The following is a 22,852-nucleotide window of genomic DNA, read 5'->3' on the forward strand; positions in this document are numbered from 1 at the left end:
ATCATGGACAAAGCTGTTCAATTGAATAAGATATGCAGGTGGAAAGAATAAGTAGGTAACATTTGTCTTGAGGGGGTGTCTCCCTAGTGCGTGTATACACATGTCCTACTTGTAAAGGTAAAGAGAGTTTATGGATTGACCAGGGATGGGAAACTTGGTCCTTTTCTGGGTGGATCAAGTAGAGGGGATCTTATAGCTGAAATCATAGGAAGCTTTCAACGGGAGCACCTCAAAAAGACGTGAGGTGTAGTGATGTTCTGGGTCTGTGTATGTGGTTTGCTTAGAGACGCAAGGAGGGCAAGCCTACATTTTCATGTTTGTTTCAGTGAAGGCGGGTCTAGTAAAGACCGAGAGACTTTCAACTCTGTTTCCCAAACCCCAGAGCTGGGCCTCAGGGAAGTTCATTTCTCTCCAGTGTGTACCGTAAGCGGCAGGCACAGCACACACAGGTTATGGAAGGCCCTATTTAGAAAAAGTAGGTCCAGAACTGTGTCTCTTCCCTCCCTCCCTCCCTCCCTCCCTCTCTCCCTCAATAACTTTGTTGCTGGTCTGGAATGGCAGTTGGGTTGGTCTGTTGATCATGACCAGGTAGACTCAAATATGCCACGATAACGAACTGCTTTCCCCACCTGCTTCTGCTTTTAAACCTGTGGCCTAGAAACAGGTGTGAATCAACCCTGGACAGTACTGCAGCTGAATGGGGAAAAATCTCGTGCTCCCACACTGTGCCACATAAGGACACCATATTGCTATGTTTGTCACCTACAGTTTTTAGCCACAACTTGGGAGTTATTCCTCCTTGAGAGTCCATGTCCGTAAAAGCAACTTATTTGCCTCTTCTTCCTCCTTTCTTAGATCTGTCTCTAATTTTGCCATGCTCTTTCATACCCAGGACAGCTGGCTCAGTGGCTACTGTTTCATCCTCATACGTTCATATTTGTTCCTGCCTCAGCCCATTATCTTCTCATTAAAGCCTATAAATTTTGTTTGAAGTTGGGTTTGATTCTAGCACTAAATGACCCATTTCTGCTTAATATATCTTCAATGCTCTTCCAGTGCTTCAAACAGAGAGTAGTAAGAGTTACTGCTGTTGGTGCATTTTAGCATTGAGTAACAGATGACGTGTCTAATGAATAGCGTGGCTGCTGAGATTGCATAATTATAGGTTTGTCTGCCTTTAGGAAAACCATAAGCAGGCCAGCTTCATCTAGTTAGAGACTTCTCCAATGTAAGCATCGGAGTTATTTCACTCTAAAATGAAGCCCTCTTCCAGTGATTCTGTTATTCTTTGTTTTGGGGGATTTTTGTTTCATTTTGTTATGTTTTTTGGACTTTGCCCCTGAGTAGGAAAAACAAAAACAAAATAGAAACTGTCTTCAAGGGATGAGTTATTTTGTGGCTCTTTCTGGTTCAAGTTACACTTAAAATGTACATGAGGTCCTGCAGGCTGCAAGTGGTTCTGCATAGTGTTAGAAATAGCTCTGATTGGCTTTGTTGGGTAGGCTGTTTGTAGAACAGCCTAATGCTTGCATGCTTACAAACAGCTAGAATTTTACAATGCAAAGCAGGGATTATTTGAGCCCTGCGGACTTGGTTTGCTGGGTGGAGGTAGGGGGACAAATTTCAGCTAGTTATTGTACTAACTTTAACTTCTTGGGACAATTTATTAGTTAATGTGCCAGATGACATGTCTCCCAGAGGCCATGAGTTATCCCCATGGGTCTTCTTCATGTGTGCATTGGTTTTGAAATCAATGTTCATGTATTTCATGTAGGATCATTCAATTACTGAAAGAAAGGGTTGAGTCTAATAAATCATTGTATGTAGGATGACATATTGAAGAAATTTCAATATTCCCACCCCTCTCAAACCATGTTTAGCTGGGGAAGAACAGCTAGATATATGTATAATAAAATATATGTATAATAAAAGTTATTTCTGACTACTAGTTGTTTTGTAGGACCCCCCCCCCACCATTTCTCTTAGTGACCTTACAAGACGTTTGTAGCAGCTTCTGTCCGTGTGCTTGGTTGCTAGTGCTCTTAGACTTGTGTTCCTTTGGCTTTTCAGCATCTGGACTTGGCTGGTGTTCTGCCAGCATTCAGTGGGTGATGTGACTGTTGGCATAGCATTTCAGACTGCCTGTGAGTGGGAAAAGATGATTTCCCTGTGTTAAAACTTAGTGTACTTCTAACCCGAGAGAAGCATTTTTTTTTCTTACTCATTTCTTCTATTTGAGGCATTTAGAAAGAGCCTTCCAGAGCAGGTCCACTAAGCCTGAGTCAAATTCCCAGTGGCCTACTTAGTGTTCTAACGGTCTAAATTGGAAACTGAGCTGACATGAAGATTGCCTTAAATACTTTTGAAGGAGTTGGCGTCTTTATCATATTCAAATTGTGTTTTGTCCAACAGAATAGCATCTTTGTTTTTCCATTAGAAAGTCAGAGTTGGAAGCTTGGTACTGTTGTTGATTGGTACCAGTTTTGTTGCTTAGAATATGGTATTTCAGCTTTCTTCTTTGTAAAAAGTAAGTAAAAGCTACCCATCTCTTTGATTAGTCTGGTGAGCCTGTAATACCTGCTATGTTGTAAGCCAAGGCAAGAAGAACCCTAATTTAAGACCCATTTGGGCTACATAGTGAACTCAAGACCAGTCAGGGCAATTTGAAAGGGCTGGAGATGTAGCCCAGTGATAAAATTCTTGCCTAGTATGTATGAGGTCCTGATTTAATCCCTAGTATTGAAAAAACAAAACAACCAACCATCTGTCTCACTTCGCCAGATACGGAGCTGTAGGTTGTACCATAAATACAATATGCTGTATAGGACTGGTGCCTGATGAAGCATTTGTTAACTCTTACAGCTGTTAGCATTACTGTACATGTGTGTTCTGTCCCCCATGGTCATTACTTCCTGACCTCTCTAGTGCTGGTCCTGCAGAGAAGGGTGCCTTGAAGCCCTCTTCCTCTCTTGGTTGCTCATTCTCAGGAGTTTAGTATCTTTGTGTGACTCTGCCTCCTACCCCCACCCAGCATTGGTATTTCTTTTTTTCTAATAAAAAAAAAAAAAAAAAGATCACAGTGACTATAGAATGTAGAGTAGACAAATGAGTATGTGCCATATGTTTTCTTTATTTTCATTCAACAGAATGTCATATAGGACACTTCCAGATTTAGGAAATAATGAGCCTAGAAAAATATAGAGGAAATATTAATTCTACAACTGTTGGATCTTAGAATGCTAGCACACCATTCTTGTCTATGGAGAAATGGGCAAAATGGGGACAAGAAAGACATAGGAATTTGTCTCACTCTATGAAAGAACAGAGGTAAGGAAAGGAAAAAAGAACAGGATGTCATATGAAAAAGGAAAATACCCATAAATGGCTCTCACCTGGAAGGCTCTGGAAAGGAAGGACAGGCAAATAGACAAAGTTGATTGTTGAGGGGTTTGAAGAAAAGTGCAGTGCTTTTACAAATTAGCCTTCGGATGATTATGTTGTTTGAACTTTTTCTAGATGTGGCATTTGAAGTGGAAAACAATAATCATGGCTTCTTTTTCTTTTTCAGCTGAAGTGAGTAGTGAGTACAGTATGGACAAGGCCATGGTTGAATTTGCTAAAATGGATCGAGAACTAAACCATTATATTAAGGCTGTCCAGTCTACAATAAATCACGTAAGTTTATTCCACTTCCCTGAGTAGTGTGCTTACAGCTCAGTGATCTAGAAATGGAAACAAAATCTAAATTATTTTCTACTCTTTAATATCTCTTTGTCCTTACTGAAGCAGATGTGGATCAGCCCTCTCATGGAGCAACGGATATCTCTGAGATATTTTCCCAGCTAGGCATTTGGCTAATTAGCATTTGAAAAGAATTTTAGATTGTCTTTTATTTTTGCCTGAAGAGTTTAGTGTAAGCCTCCTCAAATGAGTAGATTTTCATTGGACTGTTAAAAGTATGTACAGTTTGTTTCTGTTGTCATATTTGCTTAAGCATATAGCTTAGAGCAGCCTTAGTTAGTCACTCCTTCTCTAGCTTTAACTGCATCTCTTGCAAAATTTTTAGAATTAGATAATGTAGAAGCATTTATAGTAACTTTAAAAATAAAGTTGGCATTTCAGTTGTCCCAGAAGCCAAACTTATCTCTGTTGACTCCAGCTGTCTCAGGAACAACACATAAGGCAGTTAAGGTGGGGAGGTAGCAACATCCTCTTTAGTAGTGCTGTGTTGAGTAAGAAGTAAGCAATAAGGTTGCAGTAATGGTTCTGAGAAATGCCTTGTCTCTGAGCCATGGAAACTCCCTTTTGAAGTGACTTTGGATACCTGTGTAATAGGGTGCCTGGCACTTCTGGTTTCTTTATTTGTTTTTATTCTTACAGCTGTGGGAAAAATCCAAAAAGCAAATATTTAATAAGACCAGCCACTGTTCAGATGAAGATAAAATTTTATGTTGTCTAATACTTAAGCCACTGCTATGAGTATTAAATATAGATGTTTTCCTGCTTTGGAATGCCTAGCCTTTTGTGTGATATAACTGATTAAGAAGTGCTTTATAGCTACATAATAAACTCAAATTGTAAAATTCCAGTGTTTTTGGCTATTGTGACTTTTAATTCTAGTTCTCTTGATAAGTTTTTGGTATGAAAATACATTTTGGTGGTATCAAATTTGAAAATGGGTAATAAGGCAGTGGACTAGAAGGCACCAGACCAGAAGTATTTCCTTTCTTTCTTCCTTTCCCCACCTTGAGACAGCGCCAGTCTCACCTCCTCTGTCCTCAGCCAGCAGTATAGGCATTCGCCACCACACCAGCTAGACCAAAGGTCCTTAGTTCTAGAACCAGCCAGTTAGTTCCTCCTCCCGCCATGTCTGGGGCAGGGTCGGATGCCAGGGTTTTTTTTTTTTTTTTTTTTTTTTTTTTTTTTTTATGATTCTTTTACTAATATATATCCACAGTTGAAAAACCACTATACGAACTCAGCTGATTTTAAAGACTTTGGTGTGTTTGCTGCTGAAGGGAAAGGATCAATCCTGCTTTGATTGTACTTTCTATAGGTGTTATTGATAATGACCTTTAGCTTTCCCATGTGCAAGTATATCCACGTGGCTTACAGTACTGAGAAGAAAAAAATTTAAAGGCAAAGAATTTAGGTTTTTCCCTAAATTTAGGTTTTTCATAGATACTTGATGCATTGCTAAGAGAAAACTAGATCTCGTATCCCTCCCAGTACTTGTCATTGTTTTGAGACAGCCTCACTATACAACACTGGCTGGCCTAGAACTTACTGCTTCTGCTTCTTGAGTGCTGAGAATAAAGGTATGTACCACAATGCCTGGCCTCACGGACTCTTAAGGAAAAAGTTGAACTCAAAGCAAACCCCACAACTTATATGTATCAGTAGTGACCAGCAGGTCTGTGATCTGGAGATGCTCCCCTCACCCCCCCCCCCACGCCATTACACTTGAGTTTCTTCAACACTTTGCTGCTTGTGGAGTGGATGAATTTAGAAATTCTGATGCTTGTTACAGTATTCCCAGGCTTTCACAGAGGAGAAAACTGTCTTTCCCTTTTCTCGTACCAAATTACATTGTAAATGCAAGTGTCACAAACAAGACCAATGTAGTCACAGCCTATAAAGGTTTTTGAGACATTCAGTCAGGGACTCAGAGGGCAGAACTGTGATTTGGAGGGAAATGTTTTGATAAGATTTTCTGTTCTTGAAGCTACACTGCCTTATCGCTTGTGCTGGGGTATAAAGAATGTCATTATAGTCATTATGTAGCAGTTGGGGATCGGCGGAGCAGCCAGTGCTGTAGAAATAGCAGCAGTCTGAGGATGGAAATGGCATTGTTCTCCCACATCCTTTGTTACAAAAGTTACTCTTGGAACCTTATATTCTTTGTTTCATCATAAAAACATTGATCTGTCAATTTCACAACTGTTATGTGAACCAGATTAGATAATATGTATCAAAACAGTTGGGCATCCATAGCTGTTGATGCAGACACTGGATTGCTACAAACCTAGATTCCTAAACATAACTTGGAAAGATGGAATACACACTTTCTAAAACACCAGTACTTTGATTTGTTCACTATAGTATTGGATACTTTTGATGACCTTGGCTTACTTTAAAATTTATGTCCTGCAGGATTAGCTTTAAGCTCATTAAGGTAATATGTAAGCGTTCGTGATGGAAAATGAAGTTGTAAGTCAGGGTAAATGATGGGAAACCCTGTGTCCCATCTAATCTTCTTTTGTCATAGAATTCTGAAGATAAAGTACTCTCACTTAGGAGCTTGTGCCAAATGCTCCCCATGGCCTTTTACATAGCCAAGGAACCTTCCTCTCTCTCTCTCTCTCTCTCTTTTAACAAAACATGTTATTTCAGTCATTGAAGTAGTTACTATTTGAACAAACAGCTCTCTCTTCTACTCCTCCCTTAGACTTTGAAGCTTATGTTGGGAAGTTTACTTTGGATTTAGATAATCTGGATTAATTTACCAGTAGTTTCCCGGGCATTCCCTTTTAACAGTTAACAGAAGCTTTTAGATTGCCACCCTTTGTCTTGTGAGAAATTAGTACTACTGTATCCCATAGGTCTGAAAGTTTAATTCGGAACCAGTATTCTGAAACCTAAAGGGAAAAGGGAACCTGGTTTTAAGCAAGTTTGTTTGTAGATAAAATGTTATGTATTGTGTACTACAAAATGACTAATTCCCAGAACATTTCTAAATACTTTCAGAATGAGTGAGTTTAATGCCTATTTGGATGGAGACTTTTCAGTCATGAGAGCACATGTCATAAAAGTGTGTGGAAAGTAAGAGGGTACACTGAGAGTGACACCTAAGTGGTAAAGTCACTTCCTTTATCACACTTAACTGCCTTGGAAAATGATCTTATGTGGAGACAGAGAGATGTTCTGAACCTTAGATTTCAGTGGCCCTGCCACACCTTCTCTTGCTTTCTGAGAACTCTGTTAGATAACTCTCTTCCGGATGTCTGCTGAATAGACATGTATTGCATACCTATGTGACAAACACTCGTGTAGGTCATAGGAAGTCATTGATCAAGACCCACATGACTTTACCTCTGATTTCTGAAGTCTGTGAAGAACACAGACATTTAATGAGCAATAGTTGCTATCTTATTACTGTTACTCTGGGCCATTTAATCACTCCAAGCATAGTATCTTTGATTGCTGGTTAGAAGACTACTTCCTGAAGAAGAAAAATTACTGGTAAGAGTAAAGTGAGTCTTCATATGGAGAATGAAAGGTTGTTTTATGTGACTTCTGTCAGAAATGAGGCCACCTTATTTGTGATGGTCTTTAATTTTTTTAATTTAATTGAGATAGTCTAATGTAGCCCAGGACATTTGAATTTGCAGTGTGCAAGATTACAAATGTGTGCTACTATGCCCACTTTTATGGGATGGTGGGATTGAACCCAGGACTTTTTCATGCATGCTAGGCAAGCACTCTAGTAATTGAGCTACATTTTCTGATACTCTGTTTGTTTATTTAACCTATCTTTTTTCACGTATTTTATTCACTTTATATCACATCCACTGCCCCCTTCCATTGGTTTTGCCCCACAGACAGTGTCTGCACACATCTCCATCTCCATATCCCCTTCTCTGAGAAGGTAGAGGCCTCTCTGGGTGTCTTCCAACCCTAGCACATCGAGTCTCTGCAGGGTTCGGCACATCTTCTCACACTGAGGCCAGACAAGGCAGCCCAGTTAGGGGAACGTATTCCACAGACAGGCAGTAGCGTTAGGGACAGCCCCTCTCCAGTTGTTGGGGGATGCACATGAAGACCGGCCGAGTTGCACATCTGCTGCATATGTGGGGTGGAAGCCTAGGTTTAGCCTGTGTGTGCTCTTTGGTTGGCGGTTCAGTCATTGAGAGCCTGCAAAGGTCAAGTTAGTTGACTCTGTTGGTCTTCCTGAGGAGTTCCTATCTCCTTCAGGACTCCGTCCTTCCCCCACCAACTCTTCCATAACAGTTCCCAAGCTCTGTCTAGTGTTTTGCTGTGGTCTCAGCCTCTGTTTCCATCAGCTGCTTGGTGGAGCCTCTCAGTGGACAGTCCTGGCTCCTGTGTGCAAGCACAGTAGAATATCATTAATAGGACAGGGACTGGTGCTTGCTCATGGGATGGGTCTCAAGTTGGGCTGGTTATTGGTTGGCCCTCAGTCTCTGTTCCGTTGCTGTCCCTGCATTTTTTGTATTTGATCAAAGGTTTTATGGGTAGTTTATGTAGTTAAGTTTTATGGGTAGTTAAGTTTTGTGATCAAAAGTTTTTGTGTGTGTACCACATACATGCAGGTGCCACAGAAGCCAAAAGAGGGCCTCAGATCCCCTGGGACTGGCATTTGTGAGCCATTCTCTGCAAGAGCATTAACTACTCTTGACCTTCACTAGGCCATCTCTTTCTTCCCTTGTCAAAGTTTAGAGCCCCTTGATTATTCCAAATTCTTAATATCAGAAAAGCAGAGGAAAATACCTGCTTTCGTAGGTAAGAGCCTGAAGTACAGTGGTAGCTTAACTCCCAGAGTTTGGTCAGTTATTGAGTTGCCAGCAGATTTTTTGAGTGCTTACTCCATACCTGCTACTGTGCCTGATAGTGTACATCACAGCAATAGTAAATTTAAGGATAGTTTCATTACTGGTCCTTCTATTTCTTAAGTAGATGCTACCCCTAGAGTTAGACTGATGAAGTAAATCCATGGGTCGTCTTTTGTGCTTCCCCACTAAAGGAAGGTTACATCTTGTGGTTATAAAGCCTAAAGGTAAAAATTCCTAAGCATGGAAGAAACTAGGCTGTGGACTAGCAAGGATGACAGAAGAGAGAAGCAACTAAGAAGCTGTTGGAACTGAGTGACCAAGCCCTGGGAGCTCACCCTCTTTTCTCTTTCCTGTGTCCCACACTGAACTCCCCAGAATGAGATGCTGCCTCTTAACAGTTCAGTTCGAAAGCTTTTGATGAATCATAGCGTATGTGATTTTTCTTCTTCTGTAGAACATTGCCCCAGAGCAGCAATTTCAAGTGGGGGAAAGCACCAACTTTGGGAATTTACTCATCAGCTACTTGGCCTTGGGATGTATCTATTTTTTTCTTTCTTTTTATTTAATGTGGCACTCTATGTATTTGTTATAAGTTAGGTCATACTCTCCCCAGAGGGAATCCAAGGAGGAAAAGCAGTCATGTGGCCCTGGAAACACAGCAAGGTAGCCTAGGGCAGGGGCACACGGGTATGGCTGGTCCTTGGACAGCTCCCACCTCTTCAAGGGAGGAGCAGGTGTCACTGCCTTCTTCTCAGTGGCTGCCACAGCAGAACTCTCAGCTGTCTTGCCCAACACCAGGGTCTTTTGTGAGGACATGATGATTGAGGGAGGCACCATTTCCGGGCGGCCATCACAAGTACAGTAGTAATTGTTGGACAGCTTGAGACTGGGGTCCACTGGGAGCTTAGGGGGTGGCTGAGTCCGCTTGGCGGTCTCCTTCCTGGTAGCGCAGCTGCAGCTTCGCCTGCAGGTCTTGCCCAGACGCACAGTTCCGCAGCTTTTGGATAGAACGAGTAGGGGACGCCATATTCTTTCTGCTCCCAATGTATCTATTTCTGTGCCTACTGGTTCCTGTGTCGATCCTTTAGAACTTCCTCTGTAGACATCTTCAAGTTGCATTTGTGTTTGGGACTCTGTTTTATACGTGGAATTAGGCCTGTACAAGTCACTAATGAGACGGTCTATAGGAAAGGCTTTAGATAAATCTTTTAGTTATTAAGGGATATGGCTGCTAGAGGTGAATGTTCTTATACTGAGATTCATTTGTATAGTTTACAGAAATTCATCTTAGTGTTTTATTAGGTATTAAGTGTTGAATTTTAATCAGAATTATAAAATACTTAATACTCTAGTAGGCCTTGTGCTCTATTGAAGTATTTTCAAAAGTTGCTCTATAATATGAATTAATTGGGATGTGAATAAGTATAATAGAAGAATAGGATTTTGTGGTCAAGTAAGCTTTGAGAATGCTTAATAAAAGAATTTCTTTAAATACTCCAAAGTCTTAAATGTGCTTTTATGCAATGTGATTCTCCAGAGGAAAAGGATATTTAGAATTAGAAAACACTTTGGGGAGGGCTGACACATCCAAGAATCCATTTTGTTAAATGCTTCTGTCGTCACAGCCTCTTCATCTTTTTAAATAAGATTTAAAATATGTGCACCAGTGTTTTGTCTGATTTTATATGTGTATATCACAGGTATACAATGCCCATGGAGGCCAGAACAGGGTATTGGATCCTCTGGAACTGGAGTCACAGGTAACTCTAGCTGCCAAATGGTGCTGGGAACTGAACCCGGATCCTCGGCAAGAGCATTATGTTCTGTTCACTGCTGAGCCATCTTTTCATTCCCGGCCATTCCCTAATTTTACCAAGGAAGTTAAGGGCTGGATCCAGCAGCTCATCTAGAGGTTTTGTATTCTCTAGGGAACTGGGACGTCCCACGAAATTCACTGCAGGAGGTGGCCCTTAGTGATTATTCTGTGAAGTGAGGGGAAAGGGCCATGCTTTGAGGGAAAATGGTATGCTATTCCATCAGTGAAGGAGGAATGAAGAAGCTTTTAAAGATATCCAGACTGTATCTGTCAGAGTCTGCTGGAAACACTCAAGACCCCTCTGTGACTTATTGGGGGCAGGGGGCGTGGAAAGAAGGAAAAGTGACAGTGGACAGGAAAATGAGGGAGTTACAGAGCAGGCCAGAGAACAGCTTTCAGTAAGAGTGAAGGATGGAATGTGGAAGGTAACCTCAAAGGCCCATGGATTTGAATCTTTGAGCCTCCCTGACAGTGCTCTTTGGAGAGATTGTACAAATTAAGAGGTGAGGCCTGCCTGTAGATCCAGAGGAGGTCCGGATGTGATCAGCCGCCTCCTGCTCTTCTGCCACAGCTGGGGGTCACTCTGACTTGCCTGCCTTACCTTCCCCTCCAGGATGGACTGTATCCGGTGAACTAAGGGCCAGAATACAACATTTTTCTTTCATTTCTTGCCAAGGATTTGGTCACTGTAACAACAGACAAATTTAATACAGGGATTATCAAATTGGCAGGCAGGGCATGGGAGACGGACCTTTGAACGACCAGGCTAAGTGCTGGGGTACAGGTATGGCGCAGGGAACCTTAGAGTCTTGGTAGTGATGGATGACCCTGCCCATAGCAGCATGAGCTACCCACATGGCAGACTGTAAGATAGCAGTCTCTGTTGTCTGTCTGACATAGCCAACTTTGTGACATTGTGACACAATTTGGTCATATATAAAGTTCATATTTGAGACCTCTATGATCAAATTACAGAAAAAAAATCCATATCAAAGAATCTCCTGTTTTAAGTAAGTTGACAAATTTGTTTTTAGGTTGAATTTATAGCTATCATAGGGTACACACAGCCTGTGGACCATGGACCAGACACACCTGGACCTACTTACAGCATGAGTAATCACTTTAATCTACTTCCAAAATCGTTTTTTCTCTATAAGTGACAAGAACTAAGCCTAAGATTCAAGTTTTTTCTTACCATCTGGCAGTGGTGGTGAGTGAGTGACAGAGGAAGGCAGGCGAGGCGAACGGCCTGAGGAGTGAGTCACCTCGGTAGTTCACTGTAAGATGAATACATCTGACCTGGCGAGTTGAAAGCAGTTCTTTATTGGTCTCATAATGAAGTTGTTCAGTTAATGATCATGATGTACTTTAACTACTTAAGATACAAAAGCCTATTGATTTGTTCCCAAGACAGCTACAAAATAATTTTCGCAGTGATCTAATTTGATAGAGATGATAGGAACATGCCCATGAAGTCTGTACTGAGGACAGACTTAGTAAATTGAGCCTTCAGTTTTAATGGGTATGGCGATAGCAATGCAGGTCTTCTGGGAAGGATGAGAAGTGACATCCTGAAAGCACCTAAACACTCTGACACACTGTCATCAGGCTGTCAGGAACTTCCTCAAAGAAGAGTCATCATCTCCCTTGGCCAGAGTCAGACAGCATCCTGAAGGGAATTTTCGCTTACATGTGAGTCTGAAGTAGGCAGTGGGAAGCTGTGTTCTCTCCCCTTTCTATGGAAGGGTGTCTCCAGAAGTTAGAGTGGAGGGCTGGCTGAGGTTGAGCTTGCTGCTCTTGTCAGTGTTGTAACCCAGAAGGATTGGGTAGGAACCAGGGTCTGGGCTGGTGCAGCATCTGGCCAGTTGTAGCTGAAGTTGCCTGGTAGTAGCTGTGCTTATTTTTATCATGGAATCCCGGGTAAGCTAGAGTATGGTAATGAGGGTTGTTCTAAGATAAAACATGATTTCTAGTCTAAGAATAATGTGTGGTATTCTTAGATATTTTATATAGGTACCAGAAATGAGAGCCTAAATATGTTTTTCTGTGTATACAGAACTATTGAATCATTCTCTATTTTGAGCTGTAAGTTTCATCTTTAAATCTTATTTTGTTTGTAAAACTTCGAAAAACTATATCAGCAGCTTTTTGGTAGTGGTATTGTATTAGCCAGAAAAATGTGTAGGGTTTATGGACTTATTATTTATATGAACATTTACTTGTGTATTATGTTAATTTCATTTCAGATAGAATCTCTGTAAGCCATTACAAGCAACAAAATAATAGAAAGAGTATAGGGTGGTACATTCCCAGGCTCTGGTGAGTTTCCATGGCTCTACAAAACTTTGTGAGGTGGAGCCAGTGCTCAGCAAACTCACTCAGGTCTAGAAAGGGCGTCTCTCTGTTTTGCCCTCAGACCATTGAGTTTCTGCCAAAGAAGGAATTTTTCCCTTTGTTTCATGACCAACCTGATAATTTAAGCACTAGATATTTTTGCGTTTCACTTTTTGTGCCATTTATGAATGGTTTTAAAAATTATTTCTTCTTTTTTATCTTAAAATAGTCATTTAATTATATTTGACAAGAAAGTGTTTGTTAGGAAGGTCTGATTCTTGTTCTTGTAATTGGAAACAATAGTCAGAAATAGTTGAATGTGGCTGCACACACAAATAATTCCCAGACGTCTGGATACACTTGCTTTTTACTTTTCTATCAGCTGGTACCTGTAAAATCACACGTGCTCTCAAGCCCATCTTTCAGTCACTTCAACCACTTGTGGTTTTTGCAATGATGTTGACACTGGGAAACAAGCCCTGGGCCACCCATGGTCCCTAAGGTTGAGTTTCATTAGCCCATGATTGGAAACAGAAACCTGGTGGTCCATAAAATACTAAATGGCACCTTGGATTGAACTGAATCCTAGGTCCCTTACAAAATCAGAAATGAATTTGATATATAAGGTGTAATTAAACCATATTTTAAAAAATGCCAAAAAACATTATCTGCTCATTCCTTGGCAGAAACTCTTGAGGTGCTACTTGGAGCACCTGCAAATAATATGGTAGCATATAATATGACTTAATGAAATGAGAACATGTTTATATGTTATAACTGTTTTCCTTTCCATTGTATCATGGCATACACAATGCTGTTATGCTAGTAACAGATTTTGCCCTTAATGATCAGTGTAATGTGTGACCTTCAGCAAGTTTCTTAGACTTTATGCTCATTTGCAAACTCAGCTTTGTAATAGCTGCCCTCACCTATCTGATAGTGGTATCTTGATTTTTAGAATGAGATAACTTGTGAAAGTCCGTAGAGGTGAAAGTGCAACTCACTGTTCTGGCCAGCTAGTTTTTACTGCACCCGCATTTTCCTTTATTTTTGTATTCGAGCACAGAGCATCGTGCGTGCTAGCCAGGCAGGCTGTAGCTCCAGTCCTTAACTTTTTTCTCTTCCTGACAAAAGTACCTACCATGTGAGCTTTAAGTCAGTGAGTTTCTCCTTTAAGCCACCTGAGCTGTATTAAATGGCAGCGGATCACTTCCCTGTACCGGTTTTCCTACTTCACAGCTATGCTGAAAGGAAGGAATGTGTAAGACCCACATTTACCTTTTGCCTTCAGCGCTGTTGTCTTTTGGTAAAGGTTTATTTCTGTCCACCTGCCTACCATGAGAAGTTTTGTGAGAATCTCATTTAACAGTTAAAACATGTCTAATGCAGATCAGCTTGCTCAGTCATTGATTCAAAGGATTGTGAAACTTTGAAGTGAGCATCTCTGGGTGACAAGGAGAGACAGTGATTAAGTTAAACAATAAATAATGGAGTTAGTGAAAATTCATAAAGCCATACATAATTAGTCTAAAAATAAATTGAATAGAACACAGTCGGTCACCTTTTTGTCCTTGTTTTTTTTCCTAACTAGTTGCTATCTGACTGATAAGGGAGATTAGGCTGAGAAATAAAAATCTGGTTTTGTATCCTAGCCCTGCCAGGCTGTAACTTTAGGCCAGTCTCTCAACTTTTGCACTTTGGTCTCCTCATTTCTAACATGGGACATTCATACTATTTGCCCTAAGTAGCTCAGTGAGCCATTGTCCATAAAGCAACAGTATAGTTTGACACAGTCACATCCCCATCCTCCCACCCCTGCCAAAAACAACTGAAGGGCGGTCATGTAGCTGCTGGACACCAACGGTGAGTGTGCAAATGGTACGGAGCTGAAGAGTCCAAGAGCCTTTCTGACTTTCCCCAGAGGACACAGAGAGGGTTTCTGAGCTCTTGGAACTGGGGAGAGAAAGCTACGTCCTACTGTTTGACTTTTTTTTTTTTTTGATAGAATCATGGAGTAAAATTTCTCACAAAAATAAATTCAGTAGCTGAGTTTCCAGACTGGTCTCTTAAGGAACATTAAGCATAAGAAGTTTATTTCGGCCTACTTTCTATTAAGCAGTGAAAAACCCAATTGGTTGTATGGGTGTCAGTTTGTGGAGTGATTTAGAGGACTTAGCCAGGTGAGAGATAACAGAAGTACTTCTCCTTGGTTTTTTGTGCTTCCTTAGATTTGTATATGAGTAAGAGTCTGAAAGCAGATTTCTTTACCTGGAATGAGATAGATACCCTTTTGGCTCTCCAGCCTTCTTATTAGTGAGCCTGGTAACCTTATGCCATTAGACACAGTGGGCACTATTGGCTCTGCACTGTGGCAAGGCTGATGGACACATCCAGGTCACCTTGCTGCTCTCAAGGGTTAGCACTAAAGCTTCCCTTTTCTTTCTGCTGACCAGTCAAGGCTTTCTCATGATGTTTCTGGGTTCGAGATAGATGTGGTTCGTTAAATTCATATGGGATGTAGCTGTCAGCCGAGAGAAGATATCTTAGTTATAAAGTGTAATTAGAGTCTTGCCTAAAGCTCTCAGAAGTAAAGGTTAAAGAAATTCAATCTCCACGAAAGTGGCCCTCACACGGATTTGTCGTCTGTAAAAGATGGATCCCATTGGTGTTATCTGTTTGTGGAAAATATTGTTGTATATGTGCAGCTTGTATACTAAAATAAAACACTTATAATTAACTCTTCTAAAACTACTTATGTTCTATTTTGAAATAGTAGTCTGGTGAATATAAGAGGATTTTAGGGATTTAAAGTCAAATAAAACTGAGGCTGACATTCCCTACTTTGTGAGATGCTTTATTCCTGACTTTATTAAAACATTCCTGGCTGACGTTCCTCCAGCGTGTGCTACAAAGGATTGGCTTTTGTTAACTGAGGCCGAATTTGCTTTTCCCTTTGGTACTGGGGATTAAGTCCAGGGCCTCACACATGCTACGCATGCTCTCTCCTGGAGCTGTCTCCCTCTTCCTGAGAAATCACTTCCTCTTGTCATGGCAGCCTGGAGGCTTGTTCCTGATCTGTCTAGAAGCAGTAGGGATGGAGCCTGTCATGGCAGACGATTGCAGTGTTGTCTGTGTGAAAACATGTGAGAGTGGTTGTCTGGTAGGGGAAAGAACACTGAGTTGATGTCTGAAGGACAAGCCTTACTGCTGCTTTCCCACTACCTGATCCTGTGACACTCAGCCATCTGTCCTCACAAGCATTTTGCATTTCTTTATTTGTCAGGAGGATAATGGTACCTCAAAAGGTGGCTTCAAGAGTTAAATGAGGGTCATGGACTTTAATGATAGACATTGAGAAGATAGTAATTGTTTTTTTAAAATCTCTGAACCTAAGGATTTTGTGAAATGAAATTAAAAAAAAAATAAAACAAATAAAAAACTGGTTTGGAAACTGTTGTAATATCAGGTGGCCTTTTTTTTTTTTTTTTTTTTTTTTTTTTTTTGCCACTGTCTTGAACCACATTTAGAGTAAAATAATCAGAGGCAAATACATTTTAGCTAGAGGACCTGGAAAATGAGGATAAGGATCATCATGATAATGGTAACTATGTATCCTTGGCTGGCCAAGAAGTTGCTGTAGGTCAGTCAGGTGGGTCATGAACTCATAGAGATCTGTCTGCTTCTACCTCCTGAGTGCTGGGATGTGTGCTTGTGTGGGTGCGTATGCATGTGTGTGCATGAGCTCACAAATGTCTGTGATTACCAGCACAAGTCTGGGAATTTAGGGATTTAAGAATCTGGTCTTACAGTGCATTAGGATATACAGAAGTATTCCAGACTTCAGAATGTTTTAGAGTTGAAGTACCTACATTCATAGTGAGGCATTTCAGGAATAGGACCTAGATCTGGATACAAAGTCATTTATGTTTCATATAGACCTTATAACAAAGGCTAAAGAAACCATACATTATTTTAATAAAACTTCCGTTATGCCTGCCTTTTGACTTTGATCTACTGTATAAAGTTGGTTGTGCAGTTTCAGTTTCCTACCTTGGCATCATGTTGGTGCCCAAAAGATTCAGATTTTGAAGTATTTGGAAACTGACTTTCAGGAATAGGAATGCTCAACCATTCTGTAGTCTCAGTGTTTACCTCAGTGGCGTTATTTAACTCCTAAGTAATGAGACACAGTGCATGCATTATTCTGAAAGGTACTCCACAGGTGGAGAGAGCTTTGTTTAGTGTTTTAATTTTCCCATTGCACAGCTGTTACTGTATCCCTGACAGGAGAGGCTTAGAAAGCAAAGGGCAATTTGATAGATCTGCTAGTGGAAAGTAATTTTACTTCAAGGAAGCTGTGTTCATTGTGTAGTGGACACCATCAGGGCGACTGCGCAGGCGGGAACAGGAGAACTGCAGGAGCACCAGCCCTTCATCCATTGCTCTGTTGCCATGTGAGGCATTAGATACAGACCAGACTGCAGTCAGACTTAGCAATTAGAAATTGTGTATCACATGATTTAGATTCAAGGAAGAATGGTAAATTACCTGATCAATAAGTTTTCTTGGCTTTTTAGTTATTCTAGTGTACTAAGTAGGTTCACCTTAGCAACAATAGGAAGAGGCAAAACATCATTTCCTTTTAGTTTGGGTCATAATAGCAATGGTGTTAGTTCTTCTGGTTAAGACTCCTGACTTGTGGCTGAGATCCAAGGGAGACAAGGAAGATGATCCCATTAGTACTCCCCAGACTGGGCTTCCAGAAAGAATATGCTTTCTTGAGGTTCAGTACTAGTCCTTTCTTCCAACTTTCTGCTTCCTCGGTAGATGGAGCACAAAAGTGTGTATCCCCAGGTCCACTGCTCATGCTTTTCGGTGCACGCCCTGGTGTGCGCTCTGACATTTCTTACTGCATGCCCCTCCAGGCATACACTATGACCCCCATATTCCCTGTGTACTCTCAGATGTCTTTCACACTCTGACCTCTTCCATCCCACTCCCTCCACACACAGTCACGTCACTCACCTCATGTCCCTTTATGCACTCTTAGACACAGACTGGAGGAAGACACGCTTATGTATTTGTCTTGTTTTTGAGTTGGGATTCTGTTGTGTAGCCCAGACTGGCCTTCTCAGACTTCTCCCAGACTCCATGCACCACGTGCTGGGATTGCAAGTCTGTTCCTGACGAACGTGAGACTCTTCTTCATGCCCTCCGTGCTTTATTTGTAGATCCTGATACAAGATGGTTCTTCACCACCACATCAACATCAGTGTCACCAGCCATTGCTGAGTTACAGAGACAAGAGAAGCTTATCTAAATATGTGTGACTTTGAGGTCTTTCATAGTTGGAACTTTGAATTCGAAGAACATTCATTTTGATGTAGTCTAGAGGAAAGGAAGGAAACATGGTGCATGTGTACTAATAGTGTAATGGGAAAAGTTAGACAGGTGTACTGTCTAATCTCCTGTCAACTGGACACACATACTAAAGTTATCTGAAAGGAGGGAACTCATGTGAAAATGCCTCCATAAGATAGATCTGGCTGTAAGGCATTTTTACAGTAATAATTGATTGGGGAGGGCCCAGCCCATTGTGGATGGTGCCATTCCTGGGATGGTGGTTCTGGCTTTTATAAGAAAGCAGGCTGAGCAGTCCAGTAAGCAGCACTGCTGTATGGCCTCTGCATCAGCTTCTATTTCCAGGTTCTTGCCCTGTCCTGACTTCCTTCAATAATAAATAGCAATGTGGAAATGTAAGCCAAACAAACCTTTTCTTTAAAACTTGCTTTTGGCCTGGTGTTTCATTACAGCAATAGAAACCCTGACTATGATAGAGTCCGTCTTAAAACAATAACACTGTAAAGGAAATTATGCTAAAGAGATAGGAAAATACTAGGTATGAGAAGAGCGGAATGATTTTCTTTCCTTTTCAGGACTTATACCAGTTATTTTTCTCTTTATTGTGACTGTGCCTCATAGGAAGCAACTTAAGGGAGGAAGGGTTTCTTTTGGCTCAGTTTAAGGAGGGATGTTATCTACCATGGCAAGGAAGGCAGGGCAGCAAAAAAAAAAAAAAAAAAAAAAAAAAAAGTGAGGCAGGAGGCTGGCACATGTGTGTGTGGTCAGGAGGCAGAGAGCAGACAGGAAAAGAGGCCAGGCTATTAAGACCAGGCCTGCCCTCAGTGACCCACTTCCCCAAGGCTACGTCTCCAAACCGCCCCACTAACTGAGGACCAAGTGTTCACACAACATGAGCCTGTGGGCAACATTTCACATTCAAACCACAACAGACAAATACTTCATTTGAGGAAGCATGGTTTCTTTTCTACAGTAGAAATGGAAGCACCAGAGGATGTTTTCTAGCACATTTTGGTATCCTTGAGGAACTGGGATCAAGGAAGGACAGGAGAGACTTTAGTCCTTGATAGAAATGTGTGTGCTGAGTGCCACCTAGGAAGTATCTGCTGAAACTAAGCTGGAAGTCAGTATCGTTGTTCAAAGGTTTCCTTAGTTATGTATTTAGAATATTTCATTTGATAAGCAGTACCTGTCTTATCATTTAAGAAGACTTAGAAGAATGTTTTAAATCACTGGTTGATGAGTCTAATTTGTGTGCAACATGTTTTGTCTGAATAGCTTGTGGGTTTAAAGCTGCTTCTTAAAATACCTACATGACAAGTTCACGATGAGTGGAAAACAGTGGCAGCACAGTTCTCTGTGTACGCTGAGCTCTGCTTAAGTGCATCCCCTTGACAGGCACTGGAGAATTTCTACAGTTTAGGCTGCACTTAGACCATGGGAGGAAGGAGAAGAGGGAAGGGACTTGTCCGTTGCTTCCAGCTGTTCCTCTTCAAAGTTCCTGCCATATTCCATGGATGTTAATCTCAGTTCTTTTGAGATGCTCTAACAAACTGCTACAGGTGGTCCTCGTGCACAGCAGATGTGTGCTCCATGGCTTTGGAGGCCCACAAGTTAAGCTTAGGACACCAGCATGTCAGTGTCTGTTCATAAGGTAGAAGGCCAGTCAGGCTCCTACTAGATCTGATTCCTTCTCTAAGGACACAAATCTGATCGTGCCTCAGTTTTCCAGAGGTGGAGGATAGAATCTCAGCAGACACCTGTAAAGGTCACAAACATCCAGAGTGGCAACAGCAGTTCCTTGTCGTGCTGTGATTTCTACCTTAGTTATCCTTGTTAGTTGGGCTTCCTTGTCTCTTATAAATAAGGGATATGATACTAACATGACAGTGTTTTGTGTTTCCTTCTATGTCTAAATGGCTTTGTAGAGTGCTACATACACTTCAGCATGTAACCTCACCTCAAGAGTACAGCAGATGGAAGAGCAAGCTTTCTGATGCCAATGAGAAGTCCGAGGCTAACAGTCACCTTGATTTCCCAGGGTTACACACCTAGTGACACATGCATAAGCTGTGGTCTGACACCCCTTTATGTGACATGTCACTGTTGATTGCTGTCATTTCCCTGCATTCCATTCCTTTAACTTTCATGGTATAAACCTGACTTTGTTGCCTAGCTTCTGGCCACTCCTTCAACCCCCCCCCCCCACCTCTCTTTCTCTCTCTCTCTCTCTCTCTTGCTGCTCCCTCTTACTCCCCTGCTTCTCTGTTTCCAATTTTTATGTGCATTGGTGTGAGGGTGTCAGATTTCTTGGAACTGGAGTTACAGACAGTTGTGAGCTGTCATATGTGTGCTGGGAATTGAATTCGGGTCCTCTGGTAGGTCCTCTAGAAGCCAGTGTTTTTTACCACCGAGCCATGTCTTTAGCCCTTTAAACCCACTTCTACTGCATCTCTCCAGACCCATCAGTTCTTAGTATTTTTCCTTAGTCTCTTATATTTTACACTGGGCATGTTTCCTGAAGGTGATGTCTTGCTCATAACTAACATTGGTATCTTTATGTTGTCGAGTGCCCCATCCTAATCTCTATTCCAATTATTTCTGCATGCATGGTTACTAATACATAGTCGACATTTTCTATTCTATGGAGCCATAGGCTTCTTATTGTCAACATTGAAGATTTAAAAATTCCTCATTGGTTTTTCTTTTGTGGGGGTATCTTTCAGTAGGTAGTACCTTCTAATGAGTAGGTATTTCTCATATCTTACTTTCTACCTCCCTAAGCTGGTTCACCCACCTTGGACCCTGCTTTCACAGGTGTGCAGCTCCCAGGATAAGCTTGTTTTTTTCTAGCAGCCCAAGAATTCTATGGACATTTGAAAATTTGTCTGTCTTGCCCATGATGTCTTGTCTTCATTTATTCCTTATTTCCTAGGCTTCATCTCAAACTCCTTTGTGTGGCTTCTGTTGCTTACCTATGTGGTCACTTCTTGAGATGAACTCACTCTGCTTGCCGCAGCAAGTGCCTCTTGGAGCTTTCTTTCAGATCGTTCTTTGTCACCCTTCCTGTTGAATTCAGTCTTTTTTGGCAGACCTCCCTGAAGTCATCTGATTTCTCTGAACAAAGGGATTTATTTCCCTATATGCTTTCCTAACCCTGTTTCATCATTTGTAGTGGAGCCTACTGCTTTTTCAAAACCATCTCTCACATGTGTAATTCTGTTCTTTTCATTTTCACATCATTGGGCGTATAATTTTCCAGAACCAAATTTAAATATTTTCTAGATTATCTATTTCTCAGACTCTAACATCTGTTTAATCAAGCAAAGCACCAGAATTGTTCAGTTTCTTAACCCATATCTAAACCATCAACAGTGTAAGTTGGTCTTTCCTCAACACATAGTTATTTCTATGCTTAGTTATTTCTTTTCAAATGCATAACTGGACTCTGACTACCTCTTACTGTGTCACCCTAAACCGTGCCTTCATCACCATCACCTTCTGCGCAGACAACTCTCACAGCCCTTACAGTGGCTGCCTTCTGCAAGCGTTCGTAAAGTCATGCTAATCACCAGAGTGAGAAGCAGATCTGCTCACTCCTTGGCTCCCTAGTAAAGGCTGATACGTTCCATTATCTGCTGTATCCCACACTCTGACCTTACTTCCTGTCTGTCTCTGTACCTGCTAAGACTCCAGGCTCGCCACCCAAATTTCTTTAGAAACCTGTTGAATATTATTTTGAAGCTATCTCTGACCATCCATCACAGAAGAGCTTACCTGTTTCCACCTTGTTTGATATATTATTTTCTAGTCAACCAGAGTATAAACTCCACTAGGCCATGGGCTTGGTCTCCCCATCGTATCTTTAACATATCTTAAGCTGTTATGGTCCCTACTAGGCTGTTGGGACATAGTTGGGATAGTTCATAGTAGAAGTTAAGTTTTAACCTTAGTGATTTAGCATATCTTCCAAACTGAGGAACCCCACCAGCAACATTGAACTCTTTGGGTACTTGCACTTAGGTACCCCTTAGTCCTGTCTTCTTACCCTGAACTAGGTGTTGGTATGGTGCTTACTTTTGGGACAATGACTATGAAGTGCCTTCATATCTCAGTACAGTATAGATGGAAAAAAAAATCTAAGGCTAGAACCATGTGGCTGAAGCTGCCAAGTTTTTCTGCTTCCTGGGGCTGGAACATGGCTCCCTCATTCAAATAGATCTTTATCCACTTTCTATCTTCATTGTCTAAGCTTGGCTGTGCTGAAACTTGCTCTGTAGACCCTGCTGGCCTCAAACTTAAGAGAGACCCTGCCCCCACCTCCCTAGTTCTGGAATTAAAAGCATGTAACACCACAACTGGGCCTAAGCTTTTTTTTTTTTTTTTTAAGTTGGAGCTTAACTGGTTGGGATCTCACCCATTCTCTTTATTTTATTTAACACCAGGATTTTCTTTATTAGTTCATCTCCTTAAACACTGGAACCCCTTCTCAAGTTGTACATTTTGTATTTTTTCTTGCTCATCTTGTTCCTTTATATTATTGATCTTTTTAAGAATGGATATTAATAACTACATGACAGAATCAATACTAGGCTGTTTTGAGAGTTTTCTCTGCCTAAGTGATTAATCCAAAACTCTACAACTTAGCCTCAGGTAGATTTTTTGGACAAGGGCAGAAAGCAGCTACTTTTTTCACCGAAATATCAGAAGAATACATTCTAGACCACATGCTAATGTTCTCCTCTGAAACATCTTGAGCCAGACCCCCACA

At 41.2% G+C, this 22,852-nt stretch overlaps 1 protein-coding gene and 1 pseudogene across 6 annotated transcripts in view; one reads left to right on the forward strand and one right to left on the reverse strand.

Annotated features, from left to right (window-relative positions):
- Positions 1 to 22,852, forward strand: part of NSMCE2 (NSE2 (MMS21) homolog, SMC5-SMC6 complex SUMO ligase) — a 213,477-nt gene that overhangs the window by 38,904 nt on the left and 151,721 nt on the right. For all 5 annotated transcript variants that reach the window (XM_080939389.1, XM_080939390.1, XM_080939391.1 and 2 more), the window contains exon 3: positions 3,569 to 3,675. In XM_080939389.1, coding sequence (XP_080795515.1) covers positions 3,569 to 3,675 — 107 coding nt within the window. The remainder of the gene's footprint in view (positions 1 to 3,568; positions 3,676 to 22,852) is intronic.
- Positions 9,129 to 9,597, reverse strand: LOC308438093 (NADH dehydrogenase [ubiquinone] 1 alpha subcomplex subunit 7-like; annotated as a pseudogene). The gene has a single exon. The product of its transcript is annotated as an NADH dehydrogenase [ubiquinone] 1 alpha subcomplex subunit 7-like (transcript).

Source organism: Micromys minutus (assembly GCF_963924665.1).
Source record: "Micromys minutus genome assembly, chromosome: 27".
NCBI classification, from domain to species: domain Eukaryota; kingdom Metazoa; phylum Chordata; class Mammalia; order Rodentia; family Muridae; genus Micromys; species Micromys minutus.